Consider the following 23636-nt stretch of genomic DNA (forward strand, 5'->3'; position numbering starts at 1 on the left):
AACATCAGGACAACAGAACAGCAGAACATCAGAACATCAGAACATCAGAACAGGAGAACAGGAGAACAGCAGAACAGATCAGAACCTCAGAACAGCAGAACAGCAGGAAAGCAGAACATCAGGACAACAGAACAGCAGAACATCAGAACATCAGAACAGAACAGGAGAACAGGAGAACAGATCAGAACCTCAGAACAGAACATCAGAACAGAACATTAGAACAGAACATTCGAACATCAGAACAGCAGAACATAGAAACATCAGAACAGAACATCAGAACAGAACATCAGAACAGAACATCAGAACAGAACATTAGAACATCAGAACAGTAGAACATAGGAACATCAGAAAATCAGAACAGAACTCTGACCTGTTTGTCTTTGACATGAGAGGATGAGGGTCATCAGACTGCTGCTGATAGATCTTAATATTTGCGTGTCTTAAGGACAGAGAGCTCCTCTCTGAGTCTCAGCAGACTCCTGTCTGTGTTAGTGTGAGCGTGTCTCCTCCACAGAGCCGGCCTGATGTACTTTTTATCTCTCTAATAGGCTGATGCTTGTATGAGCAGGCTGACCGCTGGTGTACATGACTGACAGATAATTCCCCTTCCTCTCCTTCCTCCCGTCATCATCATCATCATCATTGATTAGTCTGACGCTGTGGCTGAAGCTCAGGAGACTCCAGGGACGTGTCTAATTGTGTGATGATTTTAAGTGGCACGGCTGGATAATCATCTCCGGCCGGCTCCTTATCTCGTTGCAGCTCGGCGGCGGGGAATCGCAGGAAATTGTTGTCACTTATCGCCGCTCAAGGATGATGGATGGCGAGTGGGGCTGGAGTGAGGATACTTATGTTGCTGCTGGGGGAGGAATAAAATCATTGCCTTTATTAAGTGGCATTCAGTGCAGTCCTCCCTGCTGAGATCTCCATTATGACAGTGATGGAGTCTCAGGCTGATTGTTGGAGTGAATAGCAGCCGTCTCTGCCTGTACAGCCCTGTTTGTGTCCATAATAGAGATGCAGCTCTTGTAGCGACGGCAGAAATTGGAGGCCTTGGGTAAATATACTCTGAGCTGAGCCGTTTTATTCTGCATTCACACGGATCACCAGAGACCTCACGGCTCAGATTAACAACCAGACTTTAACCAAAACATGTTATTACTGCTGTTTAAAGCGTCGAGAGATTACAGCATTCATGACCTCTCCTTTAAACACTCGCTCTAAGGGTTCATATCTGAGGACGTTAATGTTTCAGGAAATATGACCTAACCTCAGACAACATCGAATGACTGAGACTTGTTTATAAGAAACAGATGCCTCTCTGCAGATATATTCCAGCTGTGTGGTCCGTGTTTGTGTAGCTTAGTCATATTTGACGACAGTTCGTGTTTGTGTCGTATAGTTTAGTCGTAATTTGATGACAGTTTGTGTTGTATACTTTAGTCTTAATTTGACGACAGTTTGTGTTGTGTAGTTTAGTCGTAGTTTGACGACAGTTTGTCGTGTAGTTAGTTGTAATTTGATGACAGTTTGTTTCGTGTAGTTTAGTCGTAATTTGACGTCAGTTTGTGTTTGTGTCGGTGTAGCTTAGAAGTCATTTCACAACATTAGATGGGGTTGTAGTTTGTGTTTGTGTCAGTTTAGTTTAGTCATTATTTGACGACAGTTTGTGTCGTTTAGTTTACTTTTAATTTCACGAACGTTTTTGTGTGTTTTGTGTAATTTAGTCGTGATTTGACGACAGTTTGTGTTTGTGTTGTGTAGTTAAGTCGTAGTTTGACGACAGTTTGCGTTTGTTTCGTGTAGTTTAGTTGTAATTTGACGACCGTTTATGTTTGTTTCGTGTAGTTTAGTCGTAATTTGACGACATTTTGTGTTGTGTAGTTTAGTTGTAATTTGACGACCGTTTATGTTTGTTTTGTGTAGTTTAGTCGTAATTTGACGACAGTTTGTGTTGTGTAGTTAAGTTGTAATTTGACGACTGTTTGTGTTTGTTTCGTGTAGTTTCGTGTAGTAATTTGACAAAATCAGACAAGTTGTAGTTTGTGTTTGTGTTGGTGTAGTTTAGTCGTAATTTGACGACATCAGACAGGTTGTAGTTTGTGAATGTATCGGTGTAGTTTAGTAGTAATTTCACGATATCAGAAGGGTTATAGTTTGTGTTTGTGTTGGTGTAGTTTAGTCGTAATTTGACGACAGTTCGGACGTGTTTTCTTCTTGTTCTCAGCTTGGACCCATTATGACAGTTTGTCTCTTTGAGCGTCTGCGTGTGAAGCAGCTTCAGGCGGACAAACACACGTTCCGGTGTGTGTTGTGCGGTGGAGTGGACTTGTGTAAAGGCCGGGCCTCCGCAGAGGTCTGGGGGTCAGTGTCAGACCTGTTGAGGATTAAGAAGTGTGCGTTCTGAACCGTCCGTGCTGGGTTTAGTCTTTTCTTTGTCAGGACAGTTGTAATCGAGTTCTTTATATGCTCAGGTAGTTCCATCATCTTCAGCAGCTGAACACGGAGACGCTCCTCCAACACGAGGTCACTCTCTGATTAATCCTTTAGAAACCAGCTCTGAGATGGAGCTGTGCTGAGTGGCTCCTCTCAGAGCGCAGGTACCCTGTTGAATATTTGTGTTAAACTGTCAGGCGACCCTGTGGTTCAAGGATGACTCTGAATGAATCAAAGAGCTGGATCACGGCAGACTGTGTTGACCCTTAAGGCAGAGCAGACACTTCACTGCTGAGAACACAGAGCTGAGACTCTCAGTTCACCTGATGATACAGGTTTACTAATGAATCCATGTCCACGTAACAAGCACCGCTCTTTTTAAATAATATTCATAATAAAGCTTTGAATCTTCCTCTTCATCATATTCCTGGTTTTAAAAATACTCCTCATAATGTTGCTGCCCTCACAGGTCAGCGTGTGGAAGTAAATGTTGGTTAAACACTGTGAAAGCATCAGATTTAAGTCTGCAAACATCAGAGGGAGGAAACGTTGGAGGACACGACTTCATTCATCTCTTTAAAACCTGAGAGGGGACACGGACGTACATTGAGGGCAGGGACAGGAGGGGATGAAAGAGACCTCCTCCTGTGATTAGTTTTATTTAAACTCATTCATTAAAAAGTATTGATGGATTTATCATGTTGGGGGTAAAGAGTCTCCAATCTGAACTGGCTACGGTCTTTGTGAGATCGAGCACAGATAGATGTAGTCGGATCATAGGAATATAAATCGATACACAAACAGCAGCACGGTGAGAGACAGAAGTACAGGGCAGACTGACCAGCTGCTCTGGGAAAATAAATACTTGGAGGAAGAGGTGTCCCGATATAACTTTTTCACTTTACTGATACGATACCGATATTGCAGCCTTGAGTTCATCGGCATGAATCATACATACTTTTATTACTTATTTTGTAGAATGGAATGTTAGAAAGGCTTGATCAAGTGATATTACTCAAACAGAGAACAATTAATAAAACAATTTGTGTAATATCTGAAGTTAAATGATTTAGCCTCTAGGCCCCTCGTTTTTGTCATGAAAAAAAATCAGTCGTAGCGTAATAAATTTCGTCAATGAAGATAACACTGCTCTCCAGTAATGTAAAGGATTGTTCTTACGTTCAATAGTGGCCTCACAGAGGTAGCTTGCCAAAATTCTCATGCTGTTTTTTGTGATGCTGCTTCAAATGCACGTTGAGGTCGGTTGTATTAAACTTTCCCAGGTTCTGTGCCACCACGGGAAACTTGTGCATGACAAGCTTTGCACTCAGCTGCAACGTCTTTTTCGGACTTAAATTAGAAATACTGCCACACAGCCGACATCACTCCTACTCGTAGCACACGCTGTTGTTGTGATCAAGTGGGCTCTGGATGCTGGATCTGGGCACTGCCGGATAGAAGTGCTGGAGCGGAGTCTGGAATGGACTGCTTATATCGGAGTTCTTATATCTGAGATTTTAGATGCAGGCCGATATAATCCGATACTGTTTTTTTTTTGCTGATATCGGACCAATATCCGATATCAATATCGGATCGGGACACCCCTACATAGAGGGTTAGAGGGTTAGCAGAGCTTACCTTCCTTTAAGAGGCAGAGACCTCGAACAGAACCAGACTCATTGAGACCAGACGTGCTGAGTCTGGATGAGATGTATGAAAGCAGAGGGAGATGCAGAGATCAGATGATGATGATGTGATTACATGTTGTTGTGTTTATCAGCACAGTCGTGATGATCTTTGACGTTTAGCCGTGTGGTCCAGTTCATTCCTCCCTCAGACCCGGTCTCTGTAAACCGTCTGAAGCTCCCTCAGGCTGCAGCACGTGACGATAAAAGCCCGAGCTGTCCTGGATTTATTCTTTTGTCCACATTCAGTCGGAGTAAATCCGTGTTTAAGACTCAGATAAGACTCCTCACAATCACCTCTCATTGTAATAGCTGTGGAGTATCTGCGGCCGTCTGTATTTATCACATGTGCATTCCTTTCCTTTTAAGCCATTAGATTTGAGTAATTACCCACAAGCCCGCACCATGCTCACTAACCCGTGCAGGAGCTGCCAGCGCCTCTTGTCTCTTAATTACATATTTGAATCGTTAATGCACGTATGGAAAAAAAGAATAATTAGACAGATATTTCCTCCTTCATTGACGTGAGTGTATAAAGCCCTGCTGACCTGACACACACACACAGAGAAACCTGCGTGTCATCTGCATATGAGAGAGGAATTATGAATTCTTCTTCATCACGTGAACTCGTCTAAACGGGCTCTGATGATTGTCTCGTTCTGTTTCTGTGCTGCTAATGAGCGGGACGGCAAAACGACAGAGCTGCCGTTACTCTGCGCCGTAATAAAGCTCATTAGACGTTCTCTGTTTGTTACACAGCTGCTTTAATTAGATTCAGGTCTCCTTATTAAGAAGGAGTGCATGCTAATAAAGTCTGTAACGTATTTGTTATTACATGAGGAAACATGGAGCGCAAGGAGTGAGCTTATTACTCCTTTTAAACACTTTCTAATTGAACAAAGCTTCACAGGAGCCGGTTTGACTTTAGTTCATTTCCAATGAGTAACAACGCTCCTCCTCCTCCTCCTCCTCCTCCTCCTCCTCCTCCTCCTCCTCCTCCTCCTCCTCCTCCTCCTCCTCCTCCAGAGACTATGCAGATTAGTACAAAGTCAAGTTTTGTCAGGTCTGTCCTCAAGAGGAGAAGAAAACTACTTTTACAATTTTTGTTTGTTGAATGGAGGTCTATGAAACAGGATTAGAGACACTGATGTTTTTTTTTAGCTCTGACCTTCTTCACGGAATGTTCCATTTGTTCTCAGAATTCTGACATCAAAGACAGAATTCTGGAATTCTGTCTTTGATGTCAGAATTCTTAGAACACCTGCTGTTGCTCTCCATACAGACTGTTTTTCCTGCTGACACCGGATACTACTCAGAATACAGACAGAGACCAGAACCCTTCTCAGACTAAAATCCAGACCCTGAGATCCAGATTCAACATGTTTCTGAATCAGAATCTGTAATTACAGGTTAGTTGTAGCTGAAAGTAAAAAGCTTTGTCAGGTCTGTCCTCAAGAGGAGAAGAAAACTACTTTTACAATGTTTGTTTGTTAAATGGAGGTGGGATCCATAATATCTGATGCTGTGTTCCAGGAAGTCAGGAAATCTAAACGCTGATTGTCTTTAGTGACACAGCATCAAGCAGATTTGTGTCTCAGTGTAAGAGAGAGAGAGAGAGAGAGATGTTCTCAGTGGAAATCAATGTCAATCATCGATGCTCTTCAAGGTCACATCGTCTGAGAGGAGAGGGTAAAGATTCCTGGTGAAGCTGAAGCTCAAACTGACTGCAGGAGGAAACTTTGTTCAGCTGAAATTAGACCAATAATAAAACAGTCTTTAAAATGATAGAATATAAATAAATAAATAAATAAATAAATAAATAAATGTCCCTGTGTCATGAGAAGAGTGAAGGATCTTTAGATGGTATGTAAATCATCAGTTTGGATTGTTCTTCTCTTGCTGAGATGTTTTGTGGATCTGTTGTTAATCAGCAGCTCATGTCTAGCTGCGTGTTAGAACCTGATGTGAACACTGTGGGATGAATCTCGTGCTGTTACTCTCCTGGTAAAACGCCTGTGATAATGGAGGTTGCAGAAACAATGGTTAGACGATCCATTTCTTTGATTATCCATCAGAGTAATGGATAAAACATCAATTATTTAATTACAGTGTTGTAATGTGAGGGAGCTATTTTCAGCCGACTGCTCTTTGATTGATTTCAGGATCATTTGGAATCAGGCGGTCCAGCCTCTCAGCGTGTCTCTGAGCTTCAGTCTGTTTTATGATCTCAGGCTGAATTGATAATCTCTGCTGGGTTGTGCAGAGCGGTGAGTCTGAGCAGGTTGCAGGTCTTCATCCTGATACAGGTGTTTGTGTCGGAGAGTTTCACCTTCAGCTTCAGAGAAACAACTGAACTGAACCGAGTGTGTCCTCTACCTCTGCATCCTCCTGACCCTGTGTGTGTGTGTGTGTGTGTGTGTGTGTGTGTGTGTGTGTGTGTGTGTGTGTGTGTGTGTGTGTGTGTGTGTGTGTGTGTGTGTGTGTGTGTGTGTGTGTGTGTGTGTGTGTGTGTGTGTGTGTGTGTGTGTGTGTGTGTGTGTGTGTGTGTGTGTGTGTGTGTTTTGGTACAGGTACAGACACTTCCTGCAGGACCTGGCTGCCAACACGAATCCGGACCAGCCCGAGTTTCAGCAGATCTCAAGTAAGCGTCCCTCCCCGAGCCCTGCTGCTCAAAGATCTTTACACTTAGTCTGAGAGTCAGGCTGCACGTTACACAGGATACGACACTGTGACCTGATATAACGTCACACGGGACACAACACAACATGATCAAACACACTGCAAGATACAGAAAGACACGATGGACTACAACACGATGAGGCGTGATGAGACCATAGACTGTATAAAATATGGACGTAGTATCTGTGACGTCAACCATCTGTTTCTGAAGCACTGTTTTGAGGCCAATCTTTGGCGGGAGCCATATTGCTTCTGTTGAGCGATTGTGACAAAAGAGGCAGAATTTGAGCCACAGCTACAGTGTTCCCGCCTGTCAATCAAGTCAGCTGTGCCTCTCATTGGGAGACTCGTAATCTCAGTATCTTTGAAATTGCTGCGTTAGAAAAAATTCACCCCACTGCAGAGTGTGAGCCAACCAAGACTACACTCGTCTTTTGTACCAGGCTGTAAACATGTTTATTTCTGCTGTATGGATCGGCTTTTTTGAATTGGTGTGTATGTGGTTTCCGGAGCCAGCCTCAAGCAGATCCTCGATGAACTGCAGTTTTTAGCACTTCCACATTGGACTCATATTTTTAGACTGGAGGTTGCAGCTTGGATGAGACTCAGAGCGAGAGTCGTTTGCATGAAACAGATCTTTAGATTTAGACTCAGGAAACTCTCAGCATGTTAAAGAGAGGCTGCTCTAAACATGTGGCCTGTTTGAATGTGATCTAAAACACTTCATCACTCTCTTCAGTGATGAAGATCAATCAATCAATCAATCTCTATTTGTATAGCGCCATATCACAACAAACAATATCTCAAGACGCTTTTACAAACAGAGCAGGTCTAGACCACTCTGTCAAATTATGAACAGAGACACAACACCAAGACAGGATAAGACTCAGTATTACCCCACCTTAATCCACCATGATCATTGCACCTCGCAATATTTAGCTAGTTACAGCAGCTAGTTAAACTTCCTTTAACAGGCAGAAACCTCGAGCAGAACCAGACTTATGTTAGACAGCCATCTGCCTCCACCTAGTTGGGTCTGGAAAGAGGGATAGAGGAGATCAAGAGACAGAGGGAGCGGTGATAGTGAAGATTAAACCGAGAGCTGTTTTAAAAGCTGCTGAATGTGTTTCACGTCACATTCTCACTAAATACGACTACAGATCACTGAATAAGTCAACACGTGATGTTTAAAATAATAAAATATACATTAAATATTACAATCAGTCATCAGAAAGTCTTCTAATGATAATAACAGGGAGGTCTAGATGAGGAGTTCAGGAGTTAAACAGCTCACTCTCACAGAGCACACATCATGCAGACTGACCGGACTGATGAAACATGTTCGTATGTTTCCTCGTGTGGACCTGGAGAGAGACCACAGTGTGTTTACGACCAGAGCAGCAGCTGCAGAAACTCTCAGCCTACTCAGAAGCTTCAGACTCACATGGAGAGACGTTAGGCTGTCACAGTCTGAGAACCCCTCACCCCCCAGAGAGAGAGAGTCTATGATGAACAGGATACGAGTTCCTGTCCTGCAGCACTGCAGCTCACCTGCACCTGTGAGACTGTGACCTGTGTCAGCTCGGTTTACCTGCAGCCGGAGCAAAGGGAGAGGTTTGACCGGTTAAAGGCTGAGACTAGTCCAGGTTCATTCAGCTGTAGGACAGCAGAGACAGGGTTATTGTTTGACTGACTGTTCTCACCTTTGTTCTACTTAATAATCAATAAAGACGAGTGATCAGACCAGAGAGCTTCATGAAACAACTCAGACGAAACTTTAAACTGAGACGAATAAAAAGTGTTCAGCTCACGACAAGAAGCTAAAGATGATCTTCAGTCTGTCAGTGATAAAGAGTTTATCACATCTGTGTGATGTTACCTGCATTGTGATGGTGCTGCGGCTCTGTGTCGTACCTGAGAGGAGTCGTTTACAGCAGAGAGAGAGAAAGTTGTGTGTACATTAACAGAATAAAGAGGAGTTGTTGAACAGCAGCGAAGCAGCGACCTGTGAGGGACTGAAGTCAGACAGAGTCAGAGTGAACGACAGCTCTCATTATCTTCATTGGAGGAACAAAGCAGCGTCTCTCTCTGCCTTCAGTCCTCATTTGTTAGTATTGTCGAAGCGCAGCGTCTCTGCCGCAGGAATGAAAGAGAGGAAGAGCTCAGTGTGCGTGTAAGTCCTGGTTTGATGTGGGTTTTGACATAATTAATTGGGAGCGGATCAGAGGATATTAAGCGGGAGTGATATTAATAAATAAAATCTTCAACATCAACACGGATCCCGATAATGACTAATTTCAATCGTCAAATAAACAGCGGATCTGACTGCAGCGCCAACGTACACACAGAATTATTTATGTGTATCAATTAAAATCTCATTGCTGCTGTGCTGCCTGCTTACAAATTAACACAGCGCCTGACTCTAAGATGAAGGTACATCTCCTCTTCCTCTTCTCATTAGAGAGGCTTTTTTTAAACTCTGTGTGCGTGTGTGTGTGTGTGTGTGTGTGTGTGTGTGTGTGAAAACTTCCTGCTTGTATCGTAAAGGGAATAATTTAAAAAAAGAAATCTAGACAAATCACATCGTATCTGATTAACAGAATCACAGGAGGCTTTGTTGTTTTTGTTTTCTCTTGTTTTCTCTTTGTCGGTTTGCTTTTCTTCCTCTCCCTCACCCCTCCTCCTCCTCACCCCTCTCTCCCTCACTCCTCTCTCCCTCTCCCCTCTCTCCCCTCTCTCCCTCTCAGTGCACTCAGGGTGGATTTAATTGTTGTAATTGCAGAGCTTCAGGACTGTTGGTGCGGCTGCGTTGCCTCTGCAGGAGCTGTAAGCGAGTGTGACCTGACTGTGTGCATGTGTCAGAGCTGGAACAGTAAAGTTAACTGAGTCTAAACTCGGAGTAAACGGAATAAAGAGCTGTAAGAAACCAGAGGATCCGCTGCAGCATGTGTAATAGAACCATGTATTATTAATGCCTCGGCCAGGACTCAGCTGTAATTAGGAGTTGTTGTTTTTCTAAAGCAGGCGTTGGAAAATATTCCAAACACGTGCAACAAAGGGAGAAAGTCTACACGGAGGCCTTGTTTGGTTTACATTGTAATTGTTGTGAAGTTAAGCGAGCCAATTAGGCCGTGATTATTTTAGTGTTGACGCGTCGCCCTGAGGATCAAGTTCATCCGCAGAGTTTCAGCCCACAACAGAAGCAGGAAAGTTGAGCTTGAAATTAGACTCTGTCTCTTTGTTGTTATTTTGGACGCGTTAATGATGTTTCTCTAAATGTTTACAGCAGGATTTATGGAGGAGCGCCGTCATTGGAGGCTTCGCTCTGATTATCTGTTTGTTCTGCAGATTTTCAAGCTCTGCTCCGAAAGTTAAGGAGCCAGTTTGAAATTAATTTAGAATAATACAGAATAATACAGACTGATGATGGATGAGTTAGGGTCACCGCTGATTCACATTTAAAGGTGATGGAGGCAGAATAAAGTACACTCTGTCTTTACTCCTCTTATTCTGAATTTTCTGAAGAGGCGAAGAAAAGAAAGTCAGAGTGAAGTCAGTGAGTGTTTGAGTCCTGCAGACTCTGGTCCAGGTCCGGGCTCTGAGTCGTCCTCGTCTAAGAGTCAAGTGTCCCTCTGAAGGATGTCTCCTAAGCTAACTGAACTCGTTTTAACTTCAAACAACAACAGAGGTCAAATAACAACCTTCATTTTGCTGCAGAGAATAAATCAAAGAGATGGAGAATGTCTCTCTGCTCTCAGTCTGCGGCTCCTCGTCGACGGCCATGTTGGCTCCAAGTTCTCCCTCTCAGAAATCACATCCACCAGAAGCTGCTCACCTGTCTGAGAGAGAGAGATGTAGATTGTAAACTTGTGTGTCTAAAGTTGAAGTCATGTAAATCCTCAACCTTCCATCAGCTTCCACTGATTACACTTTAAATTTCATGTTTCATTTTTAATTGCTGGTGTTCTTACTTTCTTTAACGGATTGAAACTTGTGTGTCTTTATGTTTAGAAATAAAGTGTTTTTCTTTTGTGTGTATCGCTCTCTCTCTCTCTGTGTGTATGTGTGTGTGCTGCAGGAGCGGTGGATGCAGTGTGCGAGGTGTCCCAGCGTATCCAGAACAATGCTCAGCGCCATGAGAACCACCTGCAGCTGTGCCGGGTGCAGAAACTGCTGAAGGGGCGAAAGACGAAGGTGTTGGCTGCAGGTTAGAGCTTCTGATCACTTATTCCTTTCATCTCCTCCTCTTCCCCTTCTCCCCTCCTCCCCTCCTCCTCCTCCTCCTCCCCTGGTGCTCTCAGAGAGCTGAGGGAGGAGGAGGGAGGGAAATGATCTGGAGGTAAATGAGTTAACTACGCAGAGACTCTAGATGGATTGAATCGATTGATCCTAACATGCAGGAAATGTTCTAAATGTTGCTTTATTAGCAGAACATGCTAACTGTTCCCTCTCCTCCTCCTCCTTCATCCTGCCGTCATTTATTCCTCCTCTTCATCACTGGTCCTGGGGACTCTTTGCATCCCCCCCTCCTGTTGTTTGTCTGGCCTCCTCGTTGCTCCTCTCACCCTGCCAATCTCCCCCAGGACCAATTAGAGCCGGGCCTCGTCTCTCCGACCAGCACATAAAAAGGATGCTATGTGTGTGAGACTGTGTGTGTGTGCGCGCGCCTGTTTGCTGGATATGCAGCCTGTTTCATGTGTGTTTGCGGATGTGTCGGTGCGGCGCTGAATAGCTGCTCATCTCTCTAATGCCGATGTGGGAAGTTTCAAACGCTTTCTCTCATCCCCGAGCTGTGAGGAGTTCTCAGGCCCTTCTCGCAGCTCGGCCGGCTTCCTCTGCAGCCAATAAACCGGCGGTCCCACCAGGCACACTTCAGAGCACCCCAACCCCCCCCCCCCAACCTGAAACCTCCCTCCGACCCGCGCTCCCTCCAACACCTCCTCTAATGTGGCAGAAAGAAAAGCTCCAAATGAGGAGCAGCGCGGCCCCTCCAACATATTAAGTAGCTCTGCAGGAGACGAGAGGGGGGGACTGTGAGACACAAAGACTGGATCAATGAGACATCGATACAGCAGACAGACCGCTTCACTGCCAAACCTCCTCTCTTTAAGACAAAGACGCTCAGGTTGTATCCTGTTACAGAAATTCTTTAATTATATCCTTCAGGTCTCAGACAGCTTCACTCTCTGTCATCTCCACCTGAGCACCTTTATCTCCCGGTAACTTCAGGTCAGACAGGAGGAGCACGGAGCTGCACTGTTTGATCAGGGGAATGTTATTAGAGTAACTTTAAATTCATCATAGACCTCAGATCTGTACAGCCCTGAGTGTACACGCTTTAAAATCAGGGTTTAAAACATGCCAGAAAACCAAAAAAGGAAAATACTTTTATTTTATTAAATGTATGATAATAATAATAAATAATAATAATAATGATAATGATAATGATAATGATAATGATGATAATAATAATAATAATAATAATAATAATAATAATAATAATAATATTAATAAGGATAACCTGTATTTATAAAGCACTTTTCTTGACAAAGTTACAAACAGCTTCAAATATACATAAAAAGCATTTTTGCCTTTTTTTCCCCAATTTTATTTATAGAACATTTTCAACATTTTAGACAGACAGTTTGATATACAACATAAGGTATAAAAAAATTGAAAAAACATCAGTTGTCACATCTGAATGTCAACTTTCTTTCCCACCCACCACCCATGACAAGGCCATTCAACAACTACAAAAAGTAATAATAACAATAATAATTGAAAATATGTAGATAAATAAAAAATAAAATAAAAAATAATAATGATAATACATAAATGGGAAAAAAATATATTAAAATAGAATAAATGTATTAAATGAAATAGATAACAAAGAGTAAGTTAAGATTGCACATATCAGTCCTCCAACTCCGAGGAGAAATCCAGAGAATGTATATAGTCCAAAAAGGGATCCCAAGTAACATGAAATGATTTTACCAAGCCTTTTTAGTGTAAACGTAAGCACCTCAAGCTTCAAATTGGCATTTTCGCCTTTAATGGACCGGACAGCTGAAGAGAGACAGGAAATGTAGGGAGTAGAGAGTGGGGGAGGACATGCAGTATATGGTCTAGGCTGGAATCGAACCTGCAATCTCTGAGATGAGGACTATAGCCTCTGTATGTGGGGCACGCGCTTAGACCGCTAAGTCAATGGTGCCCCAAGAAAAAGCTTTTCATCAAACAAAAGTGTTAAGAAGAGTTTGGTCTTTGAATGTTAGCTATTTAAAAAAAAAAGTATATATTTTTAATGATTTTAAAATAAATGTACTCACACAGAGTCTGTGAATTAGGGATGAGCACATTTAGACGTCACCCTCTCTAGTCTGCACCAGAATCACTTGCATGATAAACTAATTATTAACATTTGTATCACTGTAGGTCTGAAATGTCATCACATGTTGTGTCCAGCTCAGCCTCCCTCCACTAGTTGGAGCTGTATCTCTGGTTAATGTGTACTGCCATAACGCTCTAAAGCTCTACTACCTGGATGTAAAGGAGCACAGGTGATGATGTCATCTGGTAGTGGGCGTGGTTTGTCAGTAATGTTGATCTAGTAAATGGAGATAAAGTTGTATGTAGGCTGTGTCTCGTTAAACTGACATAAAACCACTCCACCAGAGCAATGAGGAACCAGCACAGGCATGAGGACCTGAAGGAGGACTGAAGGCTGCTGGAGCTAGCTCTGATAGCAGACTTCAGGACTTCTCCAGCGTTACGGTTTCCTGATCCAACTTATATTGAGTTATCTCTATAACCCTGAATCAAAGATTCAAAGATGGTCTCAGGGTTAGTCTGGTTCAGTCAGCTGCTGTTTTTTATCCAGGTGTTTTAAATACTCCTGTTCCTCTGACCTGGACCTCAGAGCCTGCGGTCTTAAAGGAGCTGTTGACTCTGAGCTCCTCTAAACCTCGGGTCCATCCTGCTCCTGTCTCTGTTGTTCCCAGGACACATTAGGGAGGTCAGGTCCCTTTGTAGATGCCTCACCTCCCTCGGCCCTCCCACCTGGTGCAGGTAGTGGACTTTGTAGTGGAGCAGAGGTTCTCTTTGACAAGAGCAGCTGAAAGGCCCGACACGCTGAGGAGAGCTCGCCACTTCCTGCTCTTTGAACCTCAAAGCTCTGCGGATGGTCAGATGTAGGTGGGGGGTCTGAGAGAGCCTGGACTACAAGAAGAGAGAGAGAGACACACACACATGAACGCACACGCACACACGGAATATCATCTGATGCATCTCAGAGAAAACCAAAGTTTAAACAAAGAAGAGAAATCAGCTTGAACTCAAACAGTGTTTATAAAAACACTAAACATTCTTTAACGTGCCAAAGTTTTACAGACGGAGTCTCAAACAGACCCAGCCTGTCTGATCCGCCTGACAGGTGCTGAAGTGCATCAGTCTCAGCACGCTGGACTCTGGCAGCATCCTGATGCTTCAGCAAACATGAAACACACGGCTGCTCATGCATGAAGTCAAAGCTACAGCATGTTGTGATTTCCTGTCTTTAAGTTTGGTGCATTCTTCATCCTGTCTCATATCTCATTCTTATGAGATACAAAAAGACTGAAGACTCAAATCCATGTTAGTATGTCGTACAATAAATAGTCATGTTAGAGCTCTATCAGAAAGACCAGACGAACTCTGAGGCCGGCCTCAAACTGTCTCTGTCGTCTGTTGACAATTTATACTACTTAGTCCCCCATAGAAACATACGTTTTGATGGTATAAACCAGGGATTCTCAAACAGGGACCCCTTACAGGTGAAAAATGTTCCAAGGACCCCCTCATAATTGTAAGACTTATCAATATAAATACTTCACACCTGTTCCATAGTGATAAACAGATAACACGTCAATTTGAATCATGTAAATATCAGGGATGCACCGAAAATTCGTCCATCCAAAATTTACGACCGTAAATGGCCCAAAAATGGATTTTCGGTTTTTGGGCCGAAACACTTTTTTCACCTAAACAACACGGTCGATACAAAATGTTGTGATGACGCAAGCAAAAAACACATCTGGATTGGTTTGTGCAAAAGCGAGTCTTGGCTGCATACAGCGCAGATAACAAGTTCTCCGCGACATTCACTTCACACCAGTGGGTCTTAAGAGAACATTCCCTCTCTACTTGCCGCCTTTGAGCAGCTAACTAAAGAGATCAGCTCCTCTGATGCATCTATAGCAGACGTTACTCCTTTAATTGCAAGCTAAGCTAAGAGGCTGAGACGGACCACGGAGTGAAAACAATGAAAAGTACACTCTTAGAGTCTGTCAGCACACGTTTCACTGAGATCTATTCGGATCCTCTGCACTTCATCAAGACTGTACTTGATCCGCGTTATAAAGATCATTACTTGGATGTGGGAATAAAGCAGCGCGCACGAGAAATGATCCAGGCCGCGATGGATGCGGAGAACCCGCTTGGAGACGGAGAAGCGCACAGTACAGGAGAAGGAGAACAGAGGGGCTTAGGGGCAGGGGCGTGTCCAGTGGCCCAACTGAGGTTCTCACATAGGCAGGGGTGGCCAGAGCATTTACTAAATAAATAACATTTACACTTTCTGTCTTCACAACCTACTTTCATTAAAGTATTAAACAGTTGTTATATTCCCTTTGACTTAAAAAAAAAAACATGACTAAGTGGCATACATCTTCTAAGCTTAATTCTTTAAGGACTTACAAAAGATGTTTTTTCAAAGTCACATTTGAGGATAAAGAGTCTGGAAAATGCCTGTGCTACACAAACAGAAAATGCATGGCTTAATCTCAAATCCAAGGAGTGAAATGTTACAACTGTCCCCGGTCTCCCTAATAATTGGCATAATAATTTATTTCGGTGTTTCGGTTTTCGGTTTTCAGTCTTGGTTTCCTCATCTTCAGTTTTCGGTTTTGGACAAGAATTTTCATTTCGGTGCATCCCTAGTAAATACCACTTGTATACTTTAAAACAGAGGGTCATTTCATTCCTTGTGGACTAAAAGCTTTCAGAAAATTAACAGTAGCATATCCCTTCGATCGACTAAATGGTATCCTAACAATGGTAATGGTTTTTAATGACAGCTCAATTTTATGATTTATTAGAAATGTATTCTAATCATTTCACAGACCGCCACGCTATGGTCCCCCAGGGGTCCCAGGACCCCACTTTGAGAACCGCTGGTATAAACAGTCTGTATGGAGAGCAACAGTAGGAGGAACACAATCCAGAGTAATGACGGCACCCGTAGTTGTTAATGTGAGGAGGATTTCTTTCTCTCTATGAACAGATATCTGCATGAAGACAACTGAAAATCTGTTCTTGATCAAACATTTACACTGAGACAGTGTAAATGCACTCAGAGAGGCCATGAAACGATGTCAGTAACCAGCCTGCACTTTGTTTGGAGCTGATTGTTGTTTTCGTGACTTTCAGTGTTTAATCCTGAAGTCTCGTGACACTGAGCTCTCAGCCGTGTTTTCTGTGACAGTATTAAAAGCTGTCTGTGTCTCTGGCTCGTTTCAAACGATCACAACATGCTGCTCCAGTCTGCTCTCCACCTGAGAGAGTCTCAGGGAGTCTCTCTTCTGTTTTCCCTTTAAGACCCATGGCATTTTAAAAGCAATTTGACCCCCGCCTGGCCCCGCCACTTAATCTCAGCGGGCTCGTCGGTGGCTGGAAACGTCCTCTGTGAGCACCAGAGGCACGGCTCGGACACTCAGCCTCGCCGCAATCACAGGCGACCGGCCGGGCCAATTACAAAGCCCCCTGCACCCGGGCTGAATTTTCATCTTATCTATCCAAATGTCAGCCTGCTGCTTATTAGCTATCATCACGCTGCTGCCAATCACGGAGGGGAAGATGAGAGCCTTCCTCAGAGAACAGCCACGCCCCAACACGTCTGCCTCCCACTGAGTCTGTCTTATTTCTTCTGCTTCATCCATCTCTCCTCCACTGCTTCATCTCTCTCCCTCCACTGCTTCATCTCTCTCTCTTCCACTGCTTCGTTACCATCATTATTTTTACTCTCTGCAGCTCAGCAGACTATTATATCACCACCATGCAGGATTAAACCAGCACTGTGTCCATGTGAGTGATCCGGGTCTCTGATCATCAGCAGTGATTCATTGTCAGGGGATAATCTGGTTCAGATGGTTTTAAACCAAGATCCAGATCTGAAGTGGTTCAGGTCTGACATGACTTTTTGTATCAGTGTGTTTGCACAGTGAATGTTCAGGTTCTGATGAGCCTCAAATATACCTGTTGGTGCATTCACAGAAAGATTTAAACTCTGTTTGTAGAATCAGAGCTCAGCGTCTGCTCGAGTCAAAGTTTATCAATCAGACCGCTGAACTAAAGTGAATCTTCTCCCTGAAAGTAGCATCAGTCTCATTTAGAGGACTTTAAACACAAACTGATCCGACAGACCAGAGGAGAGATGTGTCAGACTTTAGACCCCTTCACTCTGTGTGTGTTTATTAGAGATCATAGATCAGCCTGTGTCTCAGTTTGTGACCCGTCTGATCAACTCACATCCTGTCTCTGTCTCTCAGGGCGCTGGTTCCTCCGTGAGGGCTGGCTGAAGATGGTTCCTCCGAAAGGCAAAGAGGCCAAACCCAAAATGTTCTTCCTGTTCTCCGACATGCTGCTGCAGGCCAAACGCTGCAGCCCGCTGCATCCTACCAACGGGGACAAGTTCGCCGGACAGCACGCCTACCCTCTGCAGGACTGCAGTGTGGAGAAGGTGTTTGGACACACAAGGAGCCAGGGAGGCCTGCTAAGTGTAAGAGACCGCCAACATCCAACACCCAGAGGGGTCGCTGTTAGCATGTTAGCAGCTTTACTTACAAACAGAGTAGAGGGCAGACTGAAAACCTTGGTCCTCTTCCTCTGTCTGATCTCCTCACTCTGGTTAATTCAGTCTAAAGTTGAATGCATCCTGTGGTGTGTGTGTGTGTGTGTGTGTGTGTGTGTGTGTGTGTGTGTGTGTGTGTGTGTGTGTGTGTGTGTGTGTGTGTGTGTGTGTGTGTGTGTGTGTCTGTGTGTGTGTGTGTGTGTCTGTGTGTGTGTGTGTGTGTGTGTGTGTGTGTGTGTGTGTCGTTGCTGCGAGTGTTTGGAGTCGATGCTGCGAGTGTTTGGAGTCGATGCTGCGAGTGTTTGGAGTCGATGCTGCGAGTGTTTGGAGTTAGAGCAGTGAGTCTTTGGAGTCGTTGCTGCAAGTGTTTGGAGTCGATTCTGCGAGTGTCTGGGGTCAATGCAGCGTGTGTTTGGAGTCGATGCTGCAAGTGTTTGGAGTCGATGCAGCAAGTGTTTGGAGTCGATGCAGCAAGTGTTTGGAGTCGATGCTGCAAGGTTTTGAGGCGATGCTGCAAGTATTTGGAGTCGATGCTGCAAGGTTTTGAGGCGATGCTGCAAGTATTTGGAGTCGATGCTGCAAGGTTTTGAGGCGATGCTGCAAGTATTTGGATTCAGTGCTGCAAGTATTTGGAGGCGATGCTGCAAGTATTTGGAGTCAGTGCTGCAAGTATTTGGAGTCGATGCAGCAAGTTTTGGAGTTGATGCTGCGAGTGTTTGGAGTCAATGCAGCAAGTTTTGGAGTCAATGCTGCGATTGTTTGGATTCGATGCAGCGAGTTTTTCAATATTCATTCAGCAGCAAACAGCTCTATATGAGGAGCTGTTAATGTGACGCTCAGCGGCAGCAGGCAGCTCTCATTACCGTCTCACACCGAGTGTTCACAGAGCTGTCTGTCTTTCACACCTGCAGGCAGAGAGACAGAGAGACAGAGAGACAGAGACAGACAGAGACAAGCTGTGTCTGCAGACAGTTTAAGGATCATTCAGTGTTCATACAGTTTTAACAGGTTACAGCTCACAGAGGAGGAACACTCGTAATGATGTTTACTTTCCTTTAATGTAAATCACGTGATCGTCTCTGAGCGTTTATCAATGTCATCAGACATGAACACGCTGCAGTCAACAAGGAGACTCATAAACATCTGTAGAATAAAAAAACACTCATTAAACACTGAACAAGAACACACACGTATTTACCTGGTTCATTGATTATTGTTGATTTGGTGATCAATAATTCTGATTTTAATAAATCTTTAATTTTGAACATTTGTTTTTACTAAATAAAATAAAATAAAACAAACAGATCAGAAAAATAGTCAAAGGTTGATTTAAATAAATAAATTTATTAACATTTAAACTCTAAAATTACACATTTAAATGTCTGACAGAGCTGAAGGTGCTGTAACACACACACACACACACACACACACACACACACACACACACACACACACACACACACACACCTGTGTGGAGGTGTGTCAACTGTCTTTGTGTGATCTTATCAGAAGAGACTTTATATCTTTAATGAAAGGCAGTATCAGTTCTTCTAAAGATCTAAAGTCTGAAGGTGAGAATGAGCAGCACAACTAGCAGGTAACAGGTTTATCACAGCTATGTGTTCACAGAGTCTCAGAAACAGGAGCAGCAGAGGAGACGTTCAGAAACAGAGACTCTGAACACAGAGAGGACATATCACACACTGCAGACGTTTAGATCTACACGGACACTTTTACTGAATACAGTTTGTCTTTTCAGCGCTCTATAATTTCTTCATTTAATTCACTCACCTGTTTATGATCTTAACCTGCAGCGACACACAGGTACACACCTGAATACTCGAGGAAGCTTTTCCTCACAGATGTTTGATCCTAAAGTGTTGTTGATTTAAAGCTTCGTGCTCTCAACACAAAGAGGTATTTACTTACTGAGTCCACAGCACATAATTATCTTTATTTAAACTTGAAAATCAAAAGCAACTCAACTTTATTTATAAATCACCTTTCAGACAGACCAGCATGCAGCACAAAGAACAGAGAGACAGAAACAACAGAGAGGGTCAAATAATAAAAGATACAATCTTAAATATACTTATAAATAAATTAGAGTAGAAATTAAAATTCAAAATCTGTTAAATATCAGAAAAATAAATAAGTGAATAAGATAACTAAATGTTGTTAAATCAATGATAATAGTAATAATAGAATTAAAAACCAGATTTGATTATTAATGTAAATAATCTCAGCATGTCGTGAACAGACAGACAGACTCAAACCTCTACAGCGAGCTGATTTACACTCAGACACATTGAACATATTCAGACTCTCAGTCTTTGTTTGGTGAATTCTGATTTTATAATTATTATTAATAAGTCAATTATCTGTTTCTGATTTAAGGAGGTTAAAGTTAGAAACATTAAAAACACGGCAGCATAAACAAACCGCTCAGACAGAGCTCACTTTGAGTCCATTCTTTAAAATAAAATAATTTACTCCATGACTAAGAGCTGTTAATAATCTGCTGCGCATTAATTTTAAAACATATCTCTGACTTTAATAAAAAAAAATAAACATCAGATATTAAATTAAGAGTTTAAAAAGAGGATCAGGGTCTGGGTGTGATCTGAGTCCGCTCCGGTGTGAGGAGGGAGAGGTAGCTCCCTTCAGTGTGTGTGTGTGTGTGTGTGTGTGTGTGTGCGTGCGTGCGTGTCAGTGTATCGTCCTCCCTGCTCCTATGCTCTGTGCATTAACCCTTCCTCTGCTGGTTAATGAAAGCGTCCTGATGATCACTGCCGGCTGTGTGATGTGTGTAGAGTGGCAGTGTGTGCAGAGCGGCGATGGCTGCCCGCTGTAACAGAATCTCTCAGCTGCTGGATCAGATTAGTCTGCAGATCCGTCTCCTCCGGCCCTGCACTAAATACATCTTCCTCACGCCTGTCGCCCTCCCCGCAGCCCGCCGTCCTTATCTAATGGCAGAAATGGCATTTCATTAGCCTCTTATCCCGCCGAGGCCCCGATGCATACTCAATAGCATTACACGTAATTTCTCATAAGGACACATTATTGATCCCGGGCCCCTACCTGAGCGCAGGAAAAGGGCTGTCAGCACTCCGGGGCCCGGCTCATCCCGCCAATGAAGAATTAAAGCCAAATTAAATTTGACAGCAGTAAATGCCAGGCCAATCTATATGCAAAGTCTGCAGCAGAAAGGCTTTTATTAAAATTTCTGCTGTTTGTTTTTTCTTCTTCTGGTCACACGTGTTTGCAGAGACGCTCTCCTCTTCCTCTTCATCGCTCTGCAGTCTCACATCCCTGCGCTCCTCCTTTCCCACATCCCTGACACATTCCCTTTGATGTATAAATAATCCAGATGAATTATGTGCGGCGCTGAGGCTGCGTGCTCCGCCGCTCTGATTATACAAAGTAATTTCTACCTAAGAGGGTCAGACTTCCTGACAAATCCCTAATTACCGCGCGCCGGCAACACAAGAGGAATCTATTTGTGCATAAACGAGCCGCTGTCCCTGCAGAGAGGAGCTCTGTCACCACACCGGCTCTGTGATCAGACCACAGAACCTCATCTGTGATCAGAGCACAAACCCTCATCTGTGATCAGACCACAGACCCTCATCTGTGAGGGGCAGGAGGTCTGATCAGGTGTGTGTGAGCAAGAGGTCTGATCAGGTGTGTGTTGACACAGGAGGTCTGATCAGGTGTGTATGTGGATGCAGGAGGTCTGATCAGGTGTGTATGTGGATGCAGGAGGTCTGATCAGGTGTGTATGTGGATGCAGGAGGTCTGATCAGGTGTGTGATGACACAGGAGGTCTGCTCAGGTGTGTGTGTGGACGCAGGAGGTCTGATCAGGTGTGTGTGGATGCCGGAGGTCTGATCAGGTGTGTGTAGACGCAAGCGGTCTGATCAGGTGTGTGTGGACGCAAGAGGTCTGATCAGGTGTGTGTGGACCCAGGAGGTCTGATCAGGTGTGTGTGGATGCCAGAGGTCTGATCAGGTGTGTGTGGATACAGGAGGTCTGATCAGGTGTGTGTAGACGCAAGCGGTCTGATCAGGTGTGTGTAGACGCAGGAGGTCTGATCAGGTGTGTGTGGACGCAGGAGGTCTGATCAGGTGTGTGTGTGGACGCAGGAGGTCTGATCAGGTGTGTGTGGATGCCGGAGGTCTGATCAGGTGTGTGTAGACGCAAGCGGTCTGATCAGGTGTGTGTGGACGCAAGAGGTCTGATCAGGTGTGTGTGGACCCAGGAGGTCTGATCAGGTGTGTGTGGATGCCAGAGGTCTGATCAGGTGTGTGTGGATGCAGGAGGTCTGATCAGGTGTGTGTAGACGCAAGCGGTCTGATCAGGTGTGTGTAGACGCAGGAGGTCTGATCAGGTGTGTGTGGACGCAGGAGGTCTGATCAGGTGTGTGTGGACCCAGGAGGTCTGATCAGGTGTGTGTGGATGCAGGAGGTCTGATCAGGTGCGTGAGGATGCCGGAGGTCTGATCGTGTGTTTAGACGCAAGCGGTCTGATCAGGTGTGTGTGGACGCAGGAGGTCTGATCAGGTGTGTGTGGACCCAGGAGGTCTGATCAGGTGTGTGTGGACCCAGGAGGTCTGATCAGGTGTGTGTGGATGCCGGAAGTCTGATCAGGTGTGTGTAGACGCAACCGGTCTGATCAGGTGTGTGTGGACGCAGGAGGTCTGATCAGGTGTGTGTGGATGCAGGAGGTCTGATCAGGTGTGTGTGGATGCAGGAGGTCTGATCAGGTGTGTGTGGATGCAGGAGGTCTGATCAGGTGTGTGTGGATGCAGGAGGTCTGATCAGGTGTGTGTGGATGCAGGAGGTCTGATCAGGTGTGTGCAGATGCAGCAGGTCTGATCAGGTGTGTGTGGACGCAGGAGGTCTGATCAGGTGTGTGTGGATGCAGGAGGTCTGATCAGGTGTGTGTGGATGCAGGAGGTCTGATCAGGTGTGTGTGGATGCAGGAGGTCTGATCAGGTGTGTGTGGATGCAGGAGGTCTGATCAGGTGTGTGTGGACCCAGGAGGTCTGATCAGGTGTGTGTGGATGCAGGAGGTCTGATCAGGTGTGTGTGGATGCAGGAGGTCTGATCAGGTGTGTGTGGATGCAGGAGGTCTGATCAGGTGTGTGTGGACCCAGGAGGTCTGATCAGGTGTGTGCAGATGCAGCAGGTCTGATCAGGTTTGTGTGGACGCAGGAGGTCTGATCAGGTGTGTGTGGATGCAGGAGGTCTGATCAGGTGTGTGTGGATGCAGGAGGTCTGATCAGGTGTGTGTGGACACAGGTGATGGAAGTGTAAGCAGGTAAATATGATAGGTGTGTTAATGTGACAGCCTCAGTCTGAGCTGAGTTCAGTCTTCATCCTGTGATGAAGACGTGAGAGCACACTGAACTGATCAGTGAGAGGATGCAGCTCACCTGATCACAGCTCACCTCTGTGTTACTGTAGACCTGATTTAGAGCCTCATAGATTTCAGTCCTCTTATTGTCTCCGAGTGTAAAACAGAAACACTCTGAATGTACGGTGGACTGAGAGGTCTCTGCTTGATCCAGCCTGCCCTCTGCTGTCCTCAGGGCGTCACTGCAGCTCTACCCTCAGAACAAAGAGAGACTCTGAGATTTAGAGTCTCATGTTTTAGTTTCTCGTTAAGAAATCAAACCTCAGTTTGATTCTGTGAAGCAGAAAGACTTCATCACTCAGGAGAGAGACATCACTTCTTCTTCTTTTTAACTTCAGTTTCAGTTTAAAAAAACAAATACTCTCAGCTTCTTCCTGGGTCTGTAACATCTGAAACACTCAGACTCCAGACCCAACCTGTCATAAACTCACTGCAGGAGGATCTACCTGTAAAGGTTCACCTCAATTACAAGTCTTTAGCCGACGCCTCCTTCGTCTCCTCTGAATGACAGCAGGTCAGACATCTGATCATAT

The 23636-nt window shown here is 44.4% G+C and overlaps 1 protein-coding gene across 1 annotated transcript in view; it reads left to right on the forward strand.

Annotated features, from left to right (window-relative positions):
• The window catches only part of arhgef39 (Rho guanine nucleotide exchange factor (GEF) 39), a 47490-nt gene that overhangs the window by 19262 nt on the left and 4592 nt on the right, over nucleotides 1–23636 (forward strand). Inside the window, exons 6-8 of the mRNA XM_034673399.1 lie at nucleotides 6692–6762; nucleotides 10879–11007; nucleotides 17384–17613. Coding sequence (XP_034529290.1) covers nucleotides 6692–6762; nucleotides 10879–11007; nucleotides 17384–17613 — 430 coding nt within the window. The remainder of the gene's footprint in view (nucleotides 1–6691; nucleotides 6763–10878; nucleotides 11008–17383; nucleotides 17614–23636) is intronic.

The sequence above is a fragment of the Notolabrus celidotus genome, chromosome 21, assembly GCF_009762535.1.
Source record: "Notolabrus celidotus isolate fNotCel1 chromosome 21, fNotCel1.pri, whole genome shotgun sequence".
NCBI lineage: Eukaryota > Metazoa > Chordata > Actinopteri > Labriformes > Labridae > Notolabrus > Notolabrus celidotus.